This window comes from Helianthus annuus, chromosome 15 (genome assembly GCF_002127325.2).
Source record: "Helianthus annuus cultivar XRQ/B chromosome 15, HanXRQr2.0-SUNRISE, whole genome shotgun sequence".
Classification (NCBI taxonomy): domain Eukaryota; kingdom Viridiplantae; phylum Streptophyta; class Magnoliopsida; order Asterales; family Asteraceae; genus Helianthus; species Helianthus annuus.
Window position 1 is genome coordinate 21,059,518 of NC_035447.2, and position 24,002 is coordinate 21,083,519.

A 24,002-nucleotide genomic window follows, 5' to 3' on the forward strand; every position below is an offset into this window, starting at 1 on the left:
GGAGGTAATGGGAATCGTGGCAACAATGCGAATCAGGCTGGTAATGTGAACCGTAATCAGAACAACAACAATCAAGCTGGAAATGGAGGTGGAAACGGGCAAAGACCAGGATGCTTTAACTGCGGTGACATTGGGCATTATAAGCGGAACTGCCCAGAATTGAACCAAGCCCGTGGGAGAGTCTTCAATATCGAAGCAAGGGAAGCGCGCCAGGATCCCAATGTCGTTACTGGTACGTTCCCTGTAAACCAACGCTTTGCATCCGTTTTATTTGATACTGGAGCCGATTATAGCTTCGTATCATTAGAGTTTAAGAATATGCTTGGGTTAGCCGCTAGTAAGTTAGATATTCCCTACTCGATCGAATTGGCTAATGGAAAGTTGGTAGAAGCCAATGAAGTTGTCAGAGGTTGTGTAATCAAATTGGGAGAGCGTGAGTTTGCTTTGGATCTACTACCAGTCCAGCTGGGAAGCTTCGAAGTGGTGGTAGGAATGGATTGGTTATCGAGCAACAAGGCTGAGATTGTTTGTCACGAAAAGGTCGTTCGCATCCCGACCGAAGATGGTGAAACAATTGTGGTTCATGGAGAGAAGCGTGATACGCCTTTAAGGATTATCAGCTGCCTGAAAGCGCGAAAGTGTTTGCAAAAGGGATGTGCTGCCTTCCTGGCACACATTGTAGATAAGAAAGCTGCTGAGCCGAAAATCGATGACATCCCTGTTGCGAGGGAATATCCAGAAGTCTTCCCAGAAGACTTGTCTGGATTGCCACCTCAGAGGCAAGTGGAATTCCATATCGACTTAGTTCCAGGCGTCGCGCCTGTGGCTAAGGCACCATATCGACTTGCCCCGTCTGAGATGCAAGAACTGTCGACACAACTTCAGGAGTTGTTAGACAAGGGATTTATCCAACCAAGCTTCTCGCCTTGGGGAGCTCCGGTCCTGTTTGTCAAGAAGAAGGATGGTAGTTTTCGAATGTGTATCGACTACCGGGAGTTGAATAAGTTGACGATCAAGAATAGATATCCTCTGCCAAGAATTGATGATTTATTCGATCAACTCCAAGGTTCAAGCTTTTATTCAAAGATCGATTTGCGATCTGGATACCATCAGTTAAGGATACAAGAGGAGAGTATCCCTAAGACAGCCTTCAGAACTCGTTATGGACACTACGAGTTCCTAGTTATGCCGTTTGGGTTGACAAACGCGCCTGCAGTTTTCATGGACCTAATGAACAGAGTTTGCAAGCCGTATTTGGATAGGTTCATGATTGTGTTTATCGACGACATTTTGATTTACTCAAAGACAAAGGCTGAGCACGAACAGCATCTAAGAGCTATTTTGGAGCTGCTGAAGAAAGAACAGTTGTATGCCAAATTCTCTAAGTGCGAGTTTTGGCTACGCGAAGTCCAATTCCTTGGACATGTGGTAAATGGAGATGGAATTCATGTGGATCCAACCAAGATCGAGGCGATCAAGAATTGGGAGACGCCAAAGACGCCAACCGAGATTCGACAATTCTTGGGTTTGGCTGGCTACTATCGGAGGTTCATTGAGGATTTTTCAAAGATAGCTCAACCATTGACGCTCCTCACACAAAAAGATAAGAAGTTTGATTGGGGAATCAAACAGGAAGAAGCGTTCCAGCTATTGAAAGATAAGCTCTGCAATGCGCCAATCTTAGCACTACCGGAAGGTACAGATGATTTCGTGGTATACTGTGACGCCTCGCGTCAAGGATTGGGTTGCGTGTTGATGCAACGCCAGAAAGTTATAGCTTACGCATCGCGTCAACTGAAGGTACACGAAAAGAACTATACCACACATGACTTGGAACTCGGCGCAGTAATATTTGCTTTAAAGATCTGGAGACACTACCTATATGGTACAAAGTGTACAATTTTTACAGATCATAAAAGCCTGCAACACATATTCAACCAGAAAGAGCTAAATATGAGACAAAGACGTTGGGTCGAGCTGTTAAACGACTACGACTGCGAAATTAAGTATCATCCAGGGAAGGTGAATGTGGTCGCCGACGCCCTAAGTCGACAAGAAAGGATCAAGCCCATAAGGGTTAGGGCTTTAGAGATGATTATCCAAACAGATCTTTCCTTGCGCATTCATGCCGCGCAGAAAGAAGCTCTTAAGGAAAGAAACCTTGAAGAAGAATATCTCCGTGGGATGGAGAAGCAATTGGTACCAAACGAGGAAGGAACGTTATGCTTTGAGAAAAGGATTTGGGTTCCTCTGTTTGGTGGGATGAGGAAAGTTATTTTTGATGAGGCACACAAATCACGGTACTCTATCCATCCAGGAGCGGATAAGATGTACCAAGATCTTAAAGATTACTATTGGTGGCCTAGGATGAAAGGCGATGTTGCTATTTATGTGAGCAAATGTTTGACGTGCGCTAAAGTAAAAGCGGAATACCAGAAGCCTTCAGGACTTCTGCAACAACCCGAGATTCCCAAGTGGAAATGGGAACAAATCTTCAATGGATTTTATTACAAAGTTGCCAAGAACGCCAAGAGGTCACGACACTATTTGGGTAATAGTGGACCGATTAACAAAGTCCGCGCACTTCTTACCTATCAGAGAGAAGGATAATACGAGCAAGTTGGCCGAAATTTACATGAGAGAAATCGTTACACGCCATGGAGTACCTCTCTCGATCATCTCTGATAGAGACGGAAGGTTCGTATCAAGGATTTGGCAATCCTTCCAAGAAGCTTTTGGCTCACAATTGAATCTAAGAACTGCATTTCACCCACAGACCGACGGTCAAAGCGAGCGGACTATTCAGACTTTGGAAGATATGCTGAGAGCATGTGTTATGTATTTGGGCGGTAGCTGGGATAAGCATTTGCCATTGGTCGAGTTTTCATACCACAACAGCTACCACACCAGTATTGGTGTCGCGCCATTTGAAGCTCTATATGGCCGCAAGTGCAGATCACCGCTTTGTTGGTCTGATGCAGGTGATAGACAATTGGTTGGTCCTGATATGGTCCAGGAAACCACAGATAAGATTGCCCAGATCTGAGATCGCATCAAGGCGGCTCGTGATCGTCAGAAATGTTACGCGGACCAAAGAAGGAAACCTCTAGAGTTTGAGGTAGGTGATATGGTTTTGTTAAAGGTATCAACCTGGAAGGGTGTGGCACGCTTCGGGAAGCGTGGAAAGTTGAATCCGCGGTATATTGGTCCGTTCAGAATTTTGAAAAGAATTGGGCTAGTAGCATACAAGCTGGACTTACCTGCTGAACTGAATAGGTGTTCACGATACATTTCATGTATCAAATTTGAAGAAAAGTCCAACTCAAGGTACCGTTGTCATTCCCACCGACGAAATCCATATCGACGACACGCTCCATTTTGTTGAAGAACCTGTTGAGGTTACGGATTGGAAAGTGAACAAAACCCGCTGGAGCAGTGTCAAGCTCGTCAAGGTTCGTTGGAATGCCAGACATGGTCCTGAATACACCTGGGAGCGTGAGGACCGAATGAAAGAGAAATACCCCCACTTATTTCCCAAGAACCCTGCTACTAGAAGCAGAACTTAAAATTTCGGGACGAAATTTTTCTAACGGGGGGAGAATGTGACAACCCTCACTAAATCAGGTATCCGTACGACTTAACTAATAATTAATTACTGCTTAATTACTGTGCTTGCTTGAAATTGTGGATAAACTGCTACTTGAATACTGATACATGTACATGCTTGCATCATACTTTATTTGTTGTCACTCCATTATTTACATACAGAACTTTAGTGACAAACATGATGCACAAAAGCACAGTAGCCCAATAAATGGATAACCCATTTAACATGCTGATATAGCCAGCATCAGGCAGACACTGCCTCTAAGGCCTGTATGAGCCCGAGATAGTTTGCTACACTAGTAGTGAGTGTAGGGATTCGAGGGTTGTAGAACTGCGTCACTAGGCATAAGTTACAGTGACCGGATATGCCTAAAACGTACTCTAAGTACAAAATTCAGCACTTTAAATAAAAATTCAGCATTTAGCTAACTAATAAAGTGCCAAAACATGAAAAAAATATTACTAGACACTTTCCAAAGTGTCAGGAATAAGTTGTGTCACTAAAAATAGTAATAACGACACTTTAAAGCTTTGTTAAGCACTTTAACGGATCACTATCCAACCGAACAACCGGACTTTACCCGGAACATAAAAATATTGCCAACCACATTGTTTCTCTTTTTCTGAACCAGTTAGTGTCCCCGAATACCCTAACACCCGCTATAATGCATAACACGCTAGTAACCGAGTTAACCTCCAACTTAACTTAACTTTATCCTAACTATTAGTTGAATTCTAACCGGATAACCCCCCCCCCCCTAACCGAGTTCGGTCACTATGTGACCCCCCCCCCCCCGCATTGTACTTTGTTGATTAATTAAATCAAACATGCCTAATATCAAGGGAACATAGTAACCCTTGGTTAATGATCATGAAGTTGTCTATAAGTATGTGATCTTAACCATCATAACCTTCACACACTCAACATCACAACATCACTCTCTCTCCCTCTCCTTGGAGCTCTCGGCCGAACACACCCACAACCATCCATCCATTTTCGAGTCTTGATCAAGCTATTCCAAGTACACACAAGGGTTAAGGATCTCATACAAGGAAGCTCGGTGCATTCGGATCGTGAAGGACCTCACCTCATTGCTTTTATCCACCCAATCTTCGACTAGTTTCTTCCCTAGCCTCGAGCTAGTAGTAAGTGACTTTAAACACACTCTTGATCTATTCTAAAGTGGTTAAAACAAACTTCGTCGGTTAAAATTTATGAACATACAAGAAGACATGCTAAAAGTTTACTAAAATGATGATTATGTTGGATAAAAGCTATGAAATTGTGTAAAACTTGTAAGACTTGTTTTGTGGTGATTATTTAGTGCCGATCTATGTTGTGGTAGCTCGGATCATCATCTAACCCGGATTAGTCATGTTCATGAAACATGACATAGTATGTGTTTAAGTATAAAAGGGGGTTAAATGATGAACACTACCACTTACTAAGCATGAACTTGTGTAAAAACGATTTTACTTATGAAATAGTGTTCAAAACTAGTAGATCTACGGATCTACAAATGGTATTTTCAAAGGACCAAGTGTCAAAAGAAAACATACTTTTAAAACCAGATCTTACACGAACAAGAGTGATTTTTGTAAACACACAAGTGTGTAAACACTTGTGTAACACAAAGTTTCGACAAAAGAACTATTTTTATAAACGTTGACAAGAAGTTGTAAAGATGTAACTTCTTTAAAAACGAGACTTTTAAGAAACCGGATTGATTTATACAAAGATCCACTAAAATAATGGGAAGTCACTACGTAATTTGGACAAACCACAAGTTCATGTATTTTTGCGATTTATAACTATTTTGACTAGTTTGATGGATTGGAAATTGTTATTGTGAATGAGAAAATTGTTGGCTTGAATTTTAAAAGAAAATGATACGCTTGAGAGCGTGGCCACCTCCAGTTACAGGGGAAAATCTGGCGAAATTTTTCCAAAAACTTAACACTTGGAAAATATTTTCACCACAAGTGTTATAAATACATTTTTAACTTGTTTTCAAAGATGTAAATTTCGCCATGATTTTATTTACAAAATTTCTAAATATCGAAGGTGGGATTTTCACAAAATAAAACTTGATAAATATATATTTAGTATATATATTTTTCATAACAACACTTGTGAGATTTTTATGATTATTTTGTGAACTACGTAAATATTATTTTTAGGGTAAAAATAATATTAACCAATGTTAACGGTTCCAAAATAATACGAACGCCTTTACGATAAATATTTAAGTTACAACGGTATAGTTATTACCACCCGATCTTTATCCGTAACTTACGTATTTTCAGAAAATATTAATGAACGCGTATTTTGACAAGGATATTATTTTGGAAAATTATATGTAATTAAATATAATATTTTTGGAAAAAATACTTATATTTTGGAGTTAGAAATAAAATATATATTAAGTGAGACTTAATAATATATTCCGAAGATACACAAATGCACATGTATTAAATCCCCCATCCTTGGGAAGGAAAATATCTACCAAATATTTGCCAAGTGTAATTACGAAATAGTTGTCTAACTATTTCCCAAAGACATTAAACCTTAAGCTAAGGCACGGCCGTCCGTTTAATAGATCTAGTACGTGTAGGTCGTCGCACAGCTGACTGATCAGGAGATTTACTTGATAGAGACGCACTTCAGTGAGTTCATGTCCCCCTTTTCTCTTAACTGTTTTCAGTTTTCTAAACTGCGGGGGTGAAATACATGTTACTATGATTACGAATACTTTTTACATGGTATGGTTAGCGTAAGGAGAGTTACTACTTAGATCATGTGAGTGGGTAGGCGCAACTTGAGGCCATTAATCCTCATTGTAGGACCGAGGGACAGTAGCGGTAGATCTATCTGGGTGTAGCGAGCACAGCCCCAGGCCCAGCATAACGGACCTCGGGGTGACTTTGTGCCCAACGCATAAATCCGCTAGGTTTGAGTCTTCCTACTTGCACTTCACACATATCAATGGCCTTGCAAACCATTGGTGATCTCTTTTTCCTTATTTGCTACATACCAGGATTTTGTACATACAAAGGTTTTTATTACTCACTTACACATGAACTCGCTCAACATTATTGTTGATTTTTCCAAACTTACATGTATTTCAGGGAACTAAAGATCTGGCGCGGTATGTTACGTTTTCCCGCTGCATAAGAGTTCGAGGTCATCCAAGTTTAAGGGATGTGACTTTTTCCTGGACGAGTCACAGTTCTTAAACTGTGTTTATTTCTTGTTGGTGTTGTGTCTTTTAAACAATGTTTTATGTTGTTAGGTGGTAATGTTCGTTGCATGAGTCAACGCCGTAAGACAATGTTATGTTACTTATGTTGTAAAACTTAATTTGATGGATGATCTTGCATGGTTTTTATTTCATATAGCTTTGTTATGATTAAGCTATGATATTAAGAAGTCACACCAAAATAAACCACGTTTCCGCAAAGCCAGAGTGTGACAGTATAGGTTTATTTTAACATGAATATATGGTATAAGAAACTAGAGGAAAAAACTATTCTTATGCTTTGTTACAAATGCATAATAATTATTAGCTTAACCATGGGTATAGGGATCGTCTAATTAGTTCAGAAAAAAAAAAAAGTACCCAAACTTATCTTTCGAATTAATTCTTAATGTTTTAATTTAAGATAAAATCTATCTATACTATATAATAAAAGAAACTTGTTTTTGTCATTCTCTCATTTAATTGATTAAAATTATTAATAATAGTAATAATAATAATATTTCATCTAAACTAATACAAATTTTTATTATTAATAATATTTAATCAAATCTAAAATCTAATCTAATACAAATTTTTATTATCAATAATATTTAATCAAATCTAATAAGAATTCATGCGAATTCCAAAGTTGATATTAACTTTCAAATAATTAAAAAAAATCCACCTAACATCACAAATGTTTCTGGTAAATTCGATTAATTAATTTGTTCAACAATCATTATTATCTTTATCATTTAGTACGGTTAACCGATTTATCATCATACAACCTCCAACCTATTCAATCATATGATTTTTCAATCTTATATTAACTAAATAAATAAAGATTAATATTCAATCTTATCCTACTTTAAATATAAAAAAATTCGTTAGTTCAGATTAATATTCAATCTTATCCTACTTTAAATATAAAAAAAATCGGTTAGTTTTTTTAAATATATTTCTATTATTATTTGGTATATAAAATCATATTTGTTCAACCCATGTATACATCGGGGTTTTTAAAAATATAACTTTTTTTATTATTTGGTAAACAATATTACATTTATTCAACCCGTGTAATACAATGGTTTTAAAGATATAATTTTTTTTATTATTTGGTAAATAATATTACATTTATTCAACCCATACAATACATATGGTTCTTATAGATATAACTTATTTTATTATTTAATATATAAAATTATATTTTCTTCAACCCGTGCAATAAAGAAGGCTTTTAAAAAGATAATGTTTTATTATTTGATATAAAAAATTCATTTATTTAACCCGTATAATACACGGGGTTATAACCTAGTAATAAATAAATGATGACTATTTCATACTTTTTAGACCGTAATTTATCTCGATGAATGTTAAATAATTCTAAAACATGCAAAATAGTAGACAAGATATTGGAAAATCACATCTGATCTGATCACTACATTATACAAAAACAGTGAGATCATATTCAAACTAAGAATACAATATCCTTTTCTATACCAACCAACCTATTATTTGTTTTTTCTTTAACTATTTATCATTTTAAATATTATTACATGCCTTTTTTCAAAATTTTAATATACCTTTTTAACACATTTATTTTTTATTAGAGATATTGAATTTAAATAACCCAAACTTTCACCAATTTGCTGATAGCACTTTCAACTTTCAATTTGTACCACAACATTCACAGTTTTGACTTATTAGCCAATGAAAAAGTATATCGTACATTACGGCTTAACGTACTTCACGTACAACAACGTGCGTGATTTGTTCTATAACATGCGTAATTAATGTTTTCAATATGCGTGATTATTGTGTTTCAACATGCGTGATTTTGAATCTTTGAGTTATAACGTGCGTGATTTTAAAATGAACGTGCGTAATTACCTGTCGTACGTGATGTACGTTAAGCTGTAATGTACGTTAACCTTCCTCATTAGCCAATAACACTACCAAACTAACTGAACCTTAACTCAGTTAGTCTTTTTTACTGATGTGGCATTTGTGTGTTGACATGGCATTTGACATAGATTTTTTTATGACGTGGCAACTGTGGTGTCAGCTGACGTGGCATCTGACTTGACTTTTTTGATGATGTGATAGCTGATATGGCTTCTGACTTGGCTTTTTTTAATGACGTGGCAGCTGATGTGGCACTAGTTGGGTGACATGTCAGGTGATGTCAGCAAACTAGGTTAGTTTGGGAGTGCTATCGGCCAATAAATTAAAAGTTGGGAGTGGTGTGGTAAAAATCGGAAGTTGGAAGCGCTATCAGCCAATTGGTGAAATTTAGGAATATTTAAATCCAATATCCTTTTATAATATTTTAATAATATTCTTTTATTATTATTACTAGGTTATAGTCAGGGGCGGACCCACGTTAACCGGAACGGGGTCCCCGGACCCCAATCTTTTTTAAAAAAGTAGTAGAAGCGGTATGTAAAATTTTCTATGGACCCCATAAAATAATTTAATTGGACCCCATAACATTAAGAGTGAGTCTGGTGCACTGGTAATACCCTTTGTTTACACCCAAAATGTTCCGGTTCGATACCTGTAAGTTCCGTTTTTTTGTGTGTTTTTTTTCTTTTTTTTTTAATTTGATTTTTAATTGGGGTATTCTAATAGTCTTTCAACCCAACTTGATTTTATAATCAGATCACCAAAAGGACGCTCGTTTCTCCTTTTCCCCTCCTGCGCACAGACATCATTAATATTCAAGAAAACCTTCAACCTTCCTCCTTCCTCCGGCCTCCCTCCTCCTCCGCGGCTCCGCCTCCGGCCTCCCACCGACGGCTCCCCTTCCTCTGCCCTCTCTGCCGATCGCTGCCCTATCCATCCGCCTCCACTCACTGCCAGTGAATTTTGGTAAGAATTTTTTTTATCTTTAACTAGAATTTTGGTATATATCTCTATGTTTAAGGACTTTTTTGCTATGAATCTTTCTATATATCGACATAATTCTCTAACTTGAATTTAGGGTTTAGGGTTTATGAATTTTTTTTATCTTTAACTAGAATTTTGGTATATATTTCTATGTTTAAGGACTTTTTTTGCTATGAATCTTTCTATATATCTACAGAATTCTCTAACTTGAATTTAGAAGTTAGGGTTTATGAATTTTTTTTACTTTAGTTACAGAAGTTCATGTCTCAGAACAGTGTTAATTATATAATTTCTTATTATCATCTTAATACTTGAATTATAGGCCAAATTATGCAAGAATCGTTGAAAACAAAGTTTCATGTCTCATCTTCTTCAAGTAGTACTCGTATGAGAATTGATTTGGAAGACCTTCCATGGGATCCCGCCGAACGAAAACCAATTTTGTCTTATGACGTTAACCAAAGAGATGAAATTAGACGTGCGTATTTGAATAAAGGTCCATGTCAACCGCAAGGTCATATTTTTCCAAAACGAGATATTGGTGGTAGATTAAGACAATTTAATCCCGACTGGTTCAAGGAATTTGGATGTTGGTTAGAATATAGTGTTAAATCAGATGCCGTATTTTGCTTGGTTTGCTACTTGTTCAAAGAAAGTGGTCAAAAAGATGCATTTGTGACCGACGGATACCATGGTTGGAACAAAAAAGATAGATTGGGTATTCATGTAGGTAACGGTAAGCCGAATAGTTTTCACAATAAAGCACTTCAAAGATGTGACGATTTGCGTAAACCTAAACAATCTATTGGTAGCGCCTTTCAAAAGCATGGTCAACCTAGCCAAAAACACAAAATCGAGTATAGAATCCGATTAAGCACATCAGTTATTCTTGCTAAAGCTTTATTGAATGGTGCATTACCGTTTCGCGGTCATGATGAGTCTGAAAGTTCAATTTATAAAGGACATTTCTTGGAATTTTTAAAACTATTGGGAGAGTTGAATGAGTCCATTGGTAAGGTTATATTAGGAAATGCTCCGGGGAATAACCAAATGACGTCTCCAAAAATTCAGAAAGATATTTGTAATTGCTTTGCACAAGAAGTGTTAAAACAGATTTTTGAAGAACTAGCCGATGATGTGTTTTCTATATTAGTTGATGAGTCTCGTGATATATCTAAAAAGGAACAAATGGCAGTCGTTTTGAGATATGTTGACAAGCATGGGGTTATTAAAGAGCGATTTATCGGCCTTGTTCATGTCATGGAAACATCAGCACTATCTCTGAAATCAGGTATTGATGATTTATTTTCTCGGTATAATTTAAGTTTGGCAAGGGTTAGAGGTCAAGGATACGATGGTGCTAGCAATATGGCCGGTGAATTTAATGGTTTGAAAGCCTTAATTTTGAAAGACAACTCTTCGGCATACTATATACATTGTTTTGCCCACCAACTTCAACTGGTTGTTGTGGCCCTTGCAAACAAACATGATGAAATTTGGACATTTTTTGATAAGGTGTCGACTTTGACAAATGTGGTTTGTGCATCTTGCAAACGAGTAGATATGATTCGAGAAAAGCAAAAGGAGAAAGTACAAGAAGCAATGGGTCGAGAAGAAGTTGAAACAGGGAGTGGTTTAAATCAAGAACTATCTATTGCAAGAGCCGGAGATACACGTTGGAGCTCTCATCATAAGACACTTGTGCGCTTGGTTCAGTTATATCCAACAATTATTGAAGTGCTTCAATATATTCGGAATTCCGGTTTCAATAATGTTCACCAAAGACAAGCAAATGGTATTTGGACATACATGAAGGCATATGATTTTGCATATTATTTACATTTGATGAAGCGCATTTTGGGGATTACTAATTTGTTGTCTCAAGCTCTTCAAAGAAAGGACCAAGATATAGTGAATGCAATTCAAATGGATAATGCAACGAAGCAACAACTTCAAACATATAGACTTGAAGGATTTGATTCACTTTTGAAAGATGTGGCATCTTTTTTGTGAAAAAAATGAGATTGAAATTGTTGACATGGAAGATGAATACGTTAATCCAAAACATAAAAGAAAAAAGACTAACATCACCAATCGCCATTATTATGAGGTTGAAAATTTCAATACGGTGTTAGATATGCAATTACAAGAGCTTGACAACCGTTTTAGTGAGGTAACCACCGAATTACTTACATGTGTTGGTAGTTTGAGTCCGGATGATAACTTTAGTGCATTTAATGTTCAAAAGATTTCAAGGTTGGCCGAGTTTTATCCGTTTGATTTTAGTTATGAAGAAAGAGAATCTCTTATGATTGAGCTAGGCAACTACATTATTATTATGAAAAAAGATGGAATGTTTGCTAACGTGAATGGGATATCTAATCTTGAAAAGAGGATGTTGGAAACAAAGAAACATTTGAGGTATACGTTGGTCTATCGTTTATTGAAGTTGGCATTAATTCTACCGGTTGCAACGGCAAGTGTTGAGAGGTGTTTTTCGTCAATGAAACATGTGAAGACGGATTTGCGTAATCGAATGGGTGATGATTATATGAACGATTGTTGCATTTGTTACATCGAAAGAGACCTTCTTGCCAATGTTTCGGTCGACGATGTAATGGATCGTTTTCAAAAGATGAAAACTCGTCGGGAACAACTCTAAAAGTTTGTAATGATTTTTTTTTGTTTCGAAAGACATAGTATGTTTATTGTGTGTTTTCTAATGAGTAATGATTATATAATTTTGTTATGGTATTATATTTTATTATGTTCCTCATTCCGACCCGACCCGACCCGACCCGACCCGACCCAAACGACGACGACCCGAAAATTTTTACTTTTGTTTGTCAAAAATTTGAACACCGAAAAAAAGTGGACCCCATTGAAAAAAAATCCTGGGTCCGCCACTGGTTATAGTCACGTATATTACATGAGTTAAATATTAAAAACTATTTGTTTGAATAGCACAAAAAGACAAGTAAGTTATCTCATAATCATCCCATAAGCTTTCTATCTCTTGCTCATAATCAATAACCAACCTGATTCTAGATTGTTTAATAATCAATTCTTTGGGAAACTTTTAAATTGTTTTATGGGTGGGGATCAAATAGGAAGATTATTTTGGCTAGGAAGGATAGGAAGCAATAAGAATAGGACATGTGGCAAAATTTAAAATAAAAATGAATGGTATTTTAGTTAATCTTATCCTTTTCTTCTTCTTCCTTCTTCTTTCCAGTAACATCAAAACCCACCATTTTCAAAACCCATCATCTTCAACCATTTCTTCACTTTCTATCTCAATAATCACTACATTATAGTGTGATTTTCGTCACCAATCAATGATTCAAACACACGATCAACGTGTTCTTCAGCTTTTTTGAAGAAAACCCAGTTTAATTTCATACAAAATATCGTTTTTTTCCGGTGATTTTGAAGATAATCATTCGATCCGTTCGACTCGATCTCTGATAAGTGTTTCAATCATTCAAATTTCGTCAATCGTTGAAGAAACCGACTTCGATCCATGTAAGAAGTTCTTTAATTTCATTTTTATTATCTAGGTTTTTGATTTAGTCATTGCGTTTTACGATCTTGGCGGGGGGTCCGGGGGCAGCGCCCCTGGTAGCAGGGTACCAGGGGCGGCAGCCCCTAGCAGGGTCCAAGGGGCAGAGCTCCTGGCTGGGGTTGAGCTGCATTGGTTCAGACAATTCACAAACTGCATTGGTTCAGACAATTCACAGCACAGACAAAACTATTGTCCAGGTTCAATGCGTTTTAGAGAGAACACTTTCTTTGGTGTTTTTAAGCCATTGTGTTTTAGAAAAACACATTTTTGAAGTGTTTTAAGTCATTGCGTTTTAGGTAAAACACATTTTTAGGTGTTTTCAGTCCATTGCGTTTTACAGAGAACACTTTCTTTTGTTTTTTAGGCAATTGCGTTTTAGAATGAGACATTTTTTAGTGTTTTCTGGCCATTGCGTTTTATAAATAAGAATTTCTTTGTGTTTTTTGTGCATTGCGTTTTAGGTAAAACACTTTTTTATGTGTTTTCAGTCCATTGCGTTTTAGGAAACAGACATTTTAAGTGTTTTGTGGCCATTGCGTTTTAGGAATAAGACATTTGTTTGTGTTTTTGGTGCATTGCGATTTAGGTAAAACACATTTTTATTTGTTTTCAGTCCTTAGTGTTTTAGAAAGTATACTTTATTTTGTGTTTTTAGGCTATTGCATTTTAGAAATAAGACATTTTTTTGTGTTTTCTGGCCATTGCGTTTTACAAATAAGGCATTTCTTTGGGGCTGTTTGTTTTTGCTTAACATGTCTTCAAGGAGCTTACGTCTGCAGGCGGGCAGACATAAGGGCTTAAAGACCGTTTGTTTTTTTTAAAAAAAGAAGATCTGCAAGGAGCTTTTATTAGCTTAAAAAAAGCAAATGTCTCACCTCTTCACAAATATCAGATCTTCTTCACATATACGCTCCCAGACACAGACACGCTCCCCAGACTCCACTTCTCCTCACGCCGCCACAAATCGCCGCCACAGATCGCCGCCTCCCACCATCTTCTTTCACAGGTTCGTCTTATCATCTATCTAATCGTTTATTGTTCCGATTGTTTGCGGTTTTCTAGGGTTAGGGTTTCGGTTTGAATCGTTTTCTAGGGTTAGGGTTTCGGTTTGAATCGATTTTGTACAGTACATACTTGTTTCCCTTATTTCTACATGTTCTGATTGTTGTTGTATGTTCACCATTCAAACAATACATGCTTGAATCAAACTTCCTTTTCCTTGTATAGCCATAATTATAAATAGTATCATTACATCCAGCTTATGATAGAACCAGGTTATTATAGAACCAAATAAAAGGCATAGCATACCTCTTTTGTGTTGACTTGCTTGACTGAATTATGGCTGCGTTTTTTGTTAGTTATGGCTGCGTTTTTTGTTAGTTATGGCTGTGTTTTTTGTTAGTTATGGCTGCGTTTTTTGTAAGTTATGGCTGCGTTTTTTTGTTAGTTATGGCTGCGTTTTTTGTTACTTATGGTTGCGTTTTTTTTTGTAAATTATGGCTGCGTTTTTTATGGCTGCGATTGTAAGTTGTATGTGATTGAATTTTAGATGGAAACTAATGATGGTCGACAACAATGGACGCATGAGGCTATCAAATGCATGTTAGAAACATGTCTTGAAAAAATAGGGAGAGTAGGTAGAAATGGACAAAGCTTGCATAGAAAGTCTTGGGGTAGGGTAGGAGCGAAACTTAAGGAAGAGTTTGGATTTGATTTGAATCAAAAGCAAATTAGAAATGCTTTTGATGCCATGAAATCAAAATATGTAGGATGGTGCTATTTGAGAAACAAGACTGGAAATCTCTACAACCCAGAAACAAATATGTTCACTTTAATGCCTCAAGAATGTGATGACTTTAAGAATGTGTGATTTTTAAAAATTCAATATCTTGTTTTATATTAATATTAATAAGAATAATGAGAATAGAAAAGTATTTCTTATAGTCCTTATTAATTTGGCGCAGGGTCACCCAAGGGCAATGTCATTGAGAACACGACCATTGCCTCATCCTGACCTTTTCATAGCTGTGTTTGAAGGCCTTAGTGCAACTGGTGGTAATCAATGGACATCCACCCAAACATCTGGGGTTTCATCATCCCCACAAATCCAAACACTTCAGATAGAAGGTGCTAGTGTTCATGTAGAAGATGATGATGGAGACTCTCATGAACAAAGTTTTTGAATGGGTGATGAAGATCCTATCAATAATGAGGGACCTAGTGTTCGACCCAATGATGATTCAGAAGTTAGTCCCAAGAAAAAGGCTAAAACATCTGAAAACTCCATTACCCTAGATGACTTGGCTAGTGATATGCGTGATGCACTTAAGCATATGGTGAAAAACATGGAAGGACCATCCATTGATGAATGTTATGAGAAGTTGAAATCAGTTGGGTTAGAGCCTATAGATCCCTTGTTTTTAGGAGCATTTAACATCTTTGGTCAGTCAACATACATGAGACAAGCATGGATGACATTGCCATCAGACCCTGAGGTGTTGAAAGGGTGGATTAAGATGACTGGGACGACACCGGGGATGTTCAAGTAGGGGGGATATGGGTATTTGTTTTTGGTTGTTTTGGTATGACATTATGTGTGTTTGGTGTAATTTGAACCATTATGTGTTTTGTTTTTGGTTGTTTTGGAATGACATTGTAATTTGAACCATTATGTGTTAAGTAAAATGGTAGTTTTTGAGTTTTTTTTGCTTGTTTTTGACAGGTTTCTCATGGATTATAATCAAAGGTTATTGCTCCTCATTATGATGTTCTTTTATCTTAGATACTTTTGGCCGGGACATCTTAAAAGAAAAAGAGATAATACTTCGGTTATGTCTGGACACCATTTTACTTTAGAGTTGTTGCAAGGGAATGATACGCAATGCATTGAACTCCTACGTATGTCACGTGATTCTTTTGTTCGACTTTGCACACATTTTAGACTAAAAGGTTGGCTAAAAGATAGTAAACATGTATCCCTTGAAGAAAAAATGGCTATGTTTTTGATGATGCTTGGTCACAATCAACGTTTTTCGGTTGTTAAGCGTAGATTTCAACACTCGAAACAAACAATTCATAAGTATTTTCATGAAGTATTGTCAAGAATGATGGAGTTTGCTAAAGAGGTTATTGTACCAACATCTTTTAATCCTAATCCAAATATTTCGGGGCGTCATAAGAGATTACGAAAAGTTTTTAGGTACGTTATACAAATACTTTTGTGATTTCCTTCCACGTATATTAGTAACTATTTAATTCTACATAGGGAGCGATTGGTGCACTTGATGGTACTTTGATACATGCTATTGTCCCAGTTGAGAAACAACATTTATATAGGGGAAGAGGAAAAGGCGATTGCTATCAAAATGTTTTGGCCATATGTGACTTCAACATGATGTTTACGTTTCTCATGGCCGGATGGGAAGGAGTGGCACATGATTCTAGAATATTGTCCGAATCTTTAACAAATGCAAATGCACCATTTCCATTTCCTCCTTCGGGTATATATCTATGATTCCAACTTTATTTTTTATATTATATAGTTTGAAGATTGAATTGTTTTTTTCAGATAAATATTATCTATGTGATGATGCTTATGCACACACTCGAGGCTTTATGGCACCATATAGAAATGTGAGGTATTGGCTTGGAGATTTCCGTCGAAATCGTGCATTAAACGACAAGGAAAAATTCAACCACACACATGCAAAGCTTAGAAATGTTATTGAACGTGCGTATGGTGTATTAAAAGCACGTTTTCCAATATTAAAGAAAATGGCTCCCTTTTCGTTGGTTATGCAACGAAATATTACAGTTGCATGTTTTGCGCTTTATAATTTTATACGGAAAGAGGGTTTAAGCGATGACCTTTTTGATGAATATGATCACCCAAATGTACACCTTCAAGATGGAGATGAACATGTACAAGATGGTGGTGAAAATTAGAGAAGAAGAAGTACCACGACATGGAAGTTCAGCGGACCATGAATTTATGAGTCAACTTCGAGATCAAATAGCACAAGAATTAATGCAAAACAATGTACTTTGAGTTTATTTTATTATTTTTTAGGTTATTGATACTTGGTGCTATTATGGTTTTTTTATGTAACTTGAATGTTAAATGACTTTTATCAACTATGATAGGTATCATAGTTAAATAATTTTCAGCTTATACAGATGATATCCAGTTTATAAAACAAACAGTATTATATTTTTAGCTTGCAGACCTTCAGACCATATCTTCAGTTGCAGACATAAAATCAGCTGAAATCAGACTGCAGACAGTTTTTGTCTGAAAAAACAAACAGCACCTTTGTGTTTTGGTGCATTGCGTTTTAGAAAAATGTCATTTTTAGGGTTTTTTTCCATTGCGTTTTACGCAACTGGGTTTTCAATTTTTTTTTTCGAAAATATAGCAATAGTATACTCGTTTTAAAGATAAAAAACGCTCGTTTTTTGGTGCAATTTTTATAAAAAAATAATGTCGTATGAAAGAGTTATTAACGTTTAAAAAACGGGGAGAATTGGAGGAGAGAGAAACTATTGTCTTGGATTGACTAGAATGCCCCTAAACAAAGTCACGCGCCTCTTTTCTTTCTTTCAATTTCCCACATTTAATCTTCGCCCTTGATTAACTAAATGGATGGTCAAGATTACTTCCTAGCCTTCTTAGCTAAATAAACTTCCTATTATATCATAACCCTTGTTTTTATATCGTGTAATCAAACATTTTAAGAATATTTAGATAGCCCATAAACTTATTCGCCCTTATTTTGTTATAGAATTAACTCATTTGCCTCATATATAATTTCAAAAATTGTTGGGTTGTGTTGATAAACGTATAAGTTTTAAAATAAGAAGATTAAACTGTTGATCATGCAATATTGTTTAAATATGAGAAATAGTTGCACTCATACATGAGTTTACATTCGATCATTCTACAAAGCAACTAAAAGTTTGTTTCAGATGTAAATGTTGTGTATCATAATACTTAAAAGATAAAATTTCACAAAACAACTTTTAGGTAATCCCAAAACTGCTCGATGTATCTTTCAGTTTAAAAATCACCCAGGTCAACCTTTAACTTGATATTTTTTTATGAGGATCAACCTTTTAGACTAATACCATTAAATTTATTGGTTAAGTCACATCACATGCTTTTGCATGTAAGGGCTTTTTATTCATTTTTAAAAGCTTATGATAGGATCTGAGTTTTAATTTATGTGTATTTAGTGTGTGAAACAGTGAAGTGTTGGTGAAATATGTGCATATAAATGGAAATAAGATAAATGTAACAAAATTATATACTAATAAAATAGAAACTGAATGAACAGTAAATTTAATATATATTAATTAAATAAATAGTGATTTCAATTAATTAAAACAAACTAAATCAATAGTGATCTAGGAAATATAAGAATATAGGGTATGGGGCGGGGTTGTGACGTGGGTTGAGTACAAACGCCCAAGTCACCATCCCGGGTGGGCTTGGGTTTCGGCGTGGCCCCTTGGGCAGGGGTTACAGCCAGGGCGATGGGGCGGGCTATCAAGATGACATGGCGGGATCTCATTGGCCAAGACAAGTAGCCGTTTGGGCTAGCCGTTGGCCAACGGCTATGTGTTAAAAAAAAGATCTAGGAAATATTATAATATGGGGTATGGGGCGGGGGTTGTGGCGTGGGTTGGGTACAAATGCCCAAGTCACCACCCCGGGTGGGCTTGGGTTTCGGCGTGGCCCCTTGAGCGGGGGTTTCAGCCCGGGCGTTGGGCGGGGCTATCAAGATGACATGGCGGGATCTCATTGGCCAAGACAAGTAGCCGTTTGGGCTAGCCGTTGGCCAACGGCTATGTGTTAAAAAAAAGATCTAAGAAATATTAGAATATGGGGTATGGGGCGAGGGTTGTGGCGTGGGTTGGGTACAAACACCCAAATCACCACCCCTGGTGGGCTTGGGTTTCGGCGTGGCCTCTTGGGCGGGGGTTTCAGCCCGGGCGTTGGGCGGGGCTATCAAGATGACATGGCGGGATCTCATTGGCCAAGACAAGTAGCCGTTTGGGCTAGCCGTTGGCCAACGGCTATGTGTTTAAAAAAAAGATCTAGGAAATATTAGAATATGGGGTATGGGGCGGGGGTTGTGGCGTGGGTTGGGTACAAACGCCCAAATCACCACCCCGGGTGGGCTTGGGTTTCGGCGTGGCCTCTTGGGCGGGGGTTTCAGCCCGGGTTGGGCGGGGCTATCAAGATGACATGGTGGGATCTCATTGGCCAAGACAAGTAGCCGTTTGGGCTAGCCGTTGGCCAACGGCTATGTGTTTAAAAAAAATATCTATTCACTATAAATACTCACACTTCTATTCATTTTTTTACCACAACTACTCCACCTCTTCTATAATGATCTCTATCTTATTTTTAAAAAAAATTCTCATCCAACCACAATACGAAAAAATGAATCCTCATAATCGAGGTTTTGACCCGAACAATCCGTGGGCATTCCAAGAAACACCTAGCCCAGCATCCAATCGTCCAATTGCTCCCTTTTTAATGCACTCCACGATGCCGGATATGACTGGTTACGCATCGTTTATCTCGAATCGTTTGAAGAATGATGTCAGTCAGTTTACTTACTGTGTGTATAAAAGGTAATCTAAACTGTGCAATTACTTGTATTGCTACGTTGTTACAGGACGGTACCAATCGGTACCGAAAATACCGTTACCGAAATCCCCAAAAGTATGTACCGGTACCGAATATACCTGGTACGGTACGGTTCGGTACCGGTTGGTACTGGTACAACACCGGTATTTGAGGGTAAAAATCGGTGAACACCGGTGCCGAACCGGTACCGAAAATACGTTACGTTTTAGTTCGAGCTACTTTTTGTTATTTGACATGTTTTGTCATTCTTATAGAACGATTTGGTTTAGCGCGCCGCAACGCGCGCGCATGATAAACAACTAGTTAAATACAAACACAAACTTGGAAAGTTGTCATATTATTTACAATTATAATCAAATGATTACAAATACAAATTATAACTTTCACTCTCATTTAGGGGGTGTTTGGGGTTGAGTTTTGAAAATAGATTATGCGTTTTGAATAATCAGAATCAGATAATTAGCTGTAACAAAACGTGCTGCAGAAAGATAGTGTCCCCTTTCTCTGCAATTATAACAAACTTTTGTTTGGTTTGGTTAGCTACAGGTTTAGCTAACTTAGGACATTCAGATTGAAAGTGTCCCCTTTCTCTGCAATTATAACAAACTTTTGTTTTCTTCCTGCAGTCTTCTTCCCGATGTCCTTTCATTTTGCAAAAATTGCAAACCATGTTGCATTGTCCATAATGCTTCTTTTTGCAAATTTTGCAGAAAGGAGATGATGAGGATTGTCCAGTTCCTCTCTTCTTGGCATTACCCACACGAAATCCTTGGGTAATCTTGTGAGCTAATTCCTTCTTGAGATCTTCCTGGGTATTAGTTAATTCTACAGCATCATCAATAGTACGAGGTCTCGCAGCTTTAACGATGTTTCGGATTTCACTAATTAACCCCCAGATATAACGAGATATAAGTACCGGTTCTGGCGAAGCCAGTGATGGCACTACCCTTGCGTATTCAAAGAATGTCGAAGTATATCCCCGACAATCTACTCCTAGCATACGATGACTTAGGAACTTGTTTGCCATTTGTTCCTTCTCGTATTCGGGACAGAATTTTCTTTCTACAAGACTCTTAAATTCTTCCCAACTCATTGCATAGGCTATCCTTCTTCCTTTTGCCTGGAGGACCGTGTTCCACCATTCGAGTGCTCCTTCTTTGAATAGATTTGATGCATACATCACTTGATCCTTTGTGGCACATTTGCTTATTGCAATTACTGCTTCGGTTTTCTCTAACCAACGCAGTGTTGCAGTTGCCCCTTCGTTACCTGCAAATTCAACGGGTTTGCAAGCAAGAAATTCTTTGTAAGTGCAACCAGGCGTTGCAGCTTTCATTCTTTTAGGGAGTGGGGCCTGTTGCGGATCATGATCGTCATGATTACCGCCTCCATTTATGCTGTTACTGCCGTTATCTTCTGGAATACGTTTACTAGGAATTAATTGTGGTTCGGCAGGTTTCTGAACAGCAGCTACAATTTCTGGAATAGCATGGGCTATTCCTTGGGCGATAAAATGCTCAATATCTTGTCGAGTTATATATTGATCTTCCTGTTGTTGCTCAGATTGATTTACTTCATTAATTGGTTCATTGTTAGCGTTTTCCATCTGCTAATTTGGTAAAATTATTAGTATCTAACTTATCAATGACAAAATTCACATAGATACACATAGATTATCACAACATTCAGGTATAACTAAAATTGTCGATTTCTCGACTTTTACTTTTGTTAGTATATTGTATATGCATCCATACACACCGTATTTTATAGAGTTTTATTGCCCATTTTACAGAATTTTAAGTTACTATCATACAATACGGCTTTCTGTGGTTTAACTGACGGTTCTAGTAACGATGCTCCCTCTCATCGTACTTCCAAGTTAGATGCTCCCCCATTTCCTTGATCCTATTACCTGTACCTATCAGTTCTTCACCGAACTGACGGAGTTCAGCTAGGTTTTCATTACTCATGGGAGGATTTGGGAGTGGTTCTGGGTCAAATTGTGGAAGGAAACTATAAGGACTGTTGACTATATTTTGGAATTGCCAGTCGTTGGTCCACCATTCCTCCATTTGGCCTAATGGTCTGGTATGAACTAGTGGTTCTGGCATAGCTGGTCCTAGGTTTAGTGGTAATTGAACTGTAGCCGGGTAAGAAAAGAGATTATCGTTGATAGGCTCTAAAACATCACAGTTCTCTAATAGGCGATCTATTTCGTCCTGGAACGTGATTTCCTCAGACTGTTTAGAGCTTTCGCCAATCTCTATTCCCTTTTGCTTCAGATCTATTCCTATTTCTTTTTCAGGTGATTTCGAACCTTCTCCAGTTTCTATTTCCTTTCCCTTGCTCATACTCACAGGATTTTCTATTTTAGGGAGTTTCCTAGTGGCAGGTTTCCTACGGCGTACTTTCCTCCACCCTACATATCTTCTCTTCTTTTTAGGTTTGGCTTTTTCCAGCGGTGGAGCTTGGAATTCCACAGTTTCTTCTATGTCATCAATGTAACCAGTAAAGTCATGAGAGACTTCGATAGGCACTGGATATAAGTTGAGATTCTGGAATGTTTCCGACATCTCATTCATGCTGCATAGCATATATGTAAAATGCAATGTTAAAACTTTGGAACAAAGTTTAACAAACGAAATACTGAAGTTTTATTGCATACTAATTTATATAAAGAACAACAGAAATAAACACACTTAGGCCTTTATTTATTTACGGGATTGTGATTTCTCTTACTAGACCCAACTTATCGGATATTTAGAGATTAGCATTTTCTGCTACAGTAGCTAGCATATAGAGATTTGCCCATTTCCCGTCTATTTTATCTTCCCAAGGTGTATTATTACCCAACTCTTGAACTTCTGGGTTAAACCTAACTCTCTTGGTTCGGGGTTTCTTTGTCTCCTGACTCTTTTTAAGTATCGAATCCCTTTTCTCTGGGGAAAGTGGATTCTCATAGTTTGCCTTGCGGACAAAGATTCCTTCTTCTAGGTTTACTGGGTTTCTAGAAGAAGATGCCTCATCTAGTTTGTGGTAGATAGCAGATAGCTTTTGTTTACCCATACTGTAACTAAGAATAGCTAGTTAATAAAACATATAATCACCGAATAACAATTAGTAAAATTAAGCATTGTGGTCCAAAATGCTTAATTTAGGCTTAATCAGTGGCTCGATCAGTGGCTCAATTTAATTATTAGCTCTGATACCACCTTCGATGTCACGGCCCCTCGACCCACCCTGGACGGAGTCGGGGGACCGCGAGGCAGTTCCCGTGGTATTTAATTTATGCGGCAGCGGAAGTCTTTTTATAACAGGATCTTTTATCCGTAAAATATGCTCGTTTAATATATTATACAAAGTTTAAGGGATAAATCCCCTAATGTACAATAAGTTGATTTCACACAGAAATCTTTATTTTTCAAAACACGTTTTATTGGTTTATTTACACTGAGCCACTTCTCTGAGCTTGATAGTGCTTTACTGCACTTTTCCTGGATCACATAGATCACCTGAAACATGTTTGAAAAAGGTTTTTGTCAGCGGGGAAATACTGAGTGAATCATTCTGTTTTCTAAAACGACCCGTTAGTTATAATTTACAGTATTAAGAGCGATTACAATGTTTCTATCAGCCAATTATCAAGAATGGGTATTTGTCACTCGATTCATTTCTGTGACTGTGGTCATACCACTATTGGGTCTCGTTGCCCAAATAGTGACGGTGTACTCACACAGAGTAATAATAACTCACATAGAGTAATATTCACTCACATAGAGTGATAATAACAGTAATGTGCACAATACCCCACATACCAGCTGTAATTTGGTGATTACAAAGACTTAATCCCTGTAATTATAACCTTGAAAATAATTTGAGGTATTGTAATACTTACTCACAAACTGTGAGAAAACAGTTAAAAAAGAAGAATGACTCACATTGCAGATCAACGAGCAATAGATATAAGCCTACTGATTAGCCTTGCTTAAACCTAATTTAACACAATGCACACACACAGGTTAGTAACTAATACAGCAGTTACGTCAAT

The 24,002-nt window shown here is 37.2% G+C and overlaps 1 protein-coding gene across 1 annotated transcript; it reads left to right on the plus strand.

Annotated features, from left to right (window-relative positions):
• The first annotated feature begins 10,064 nt into the window (after positions 1–10,064).
• LOC118487428 (zinc finger MYM-type protein 1-like) lies at positions 10,065–11,747 on the plus strand. Its single transcript, XM_035984267.1, has one exon. The coding sequence runs from the start codon at positions 10,065–10,067 to the stop codon at positions 11,745–11,747; it is 1,683 nt and encodes a 560-aa protein (XP_035840160.1).
• Positions 11,748–24,002: the final 12,255 nt, after the last annotated feature.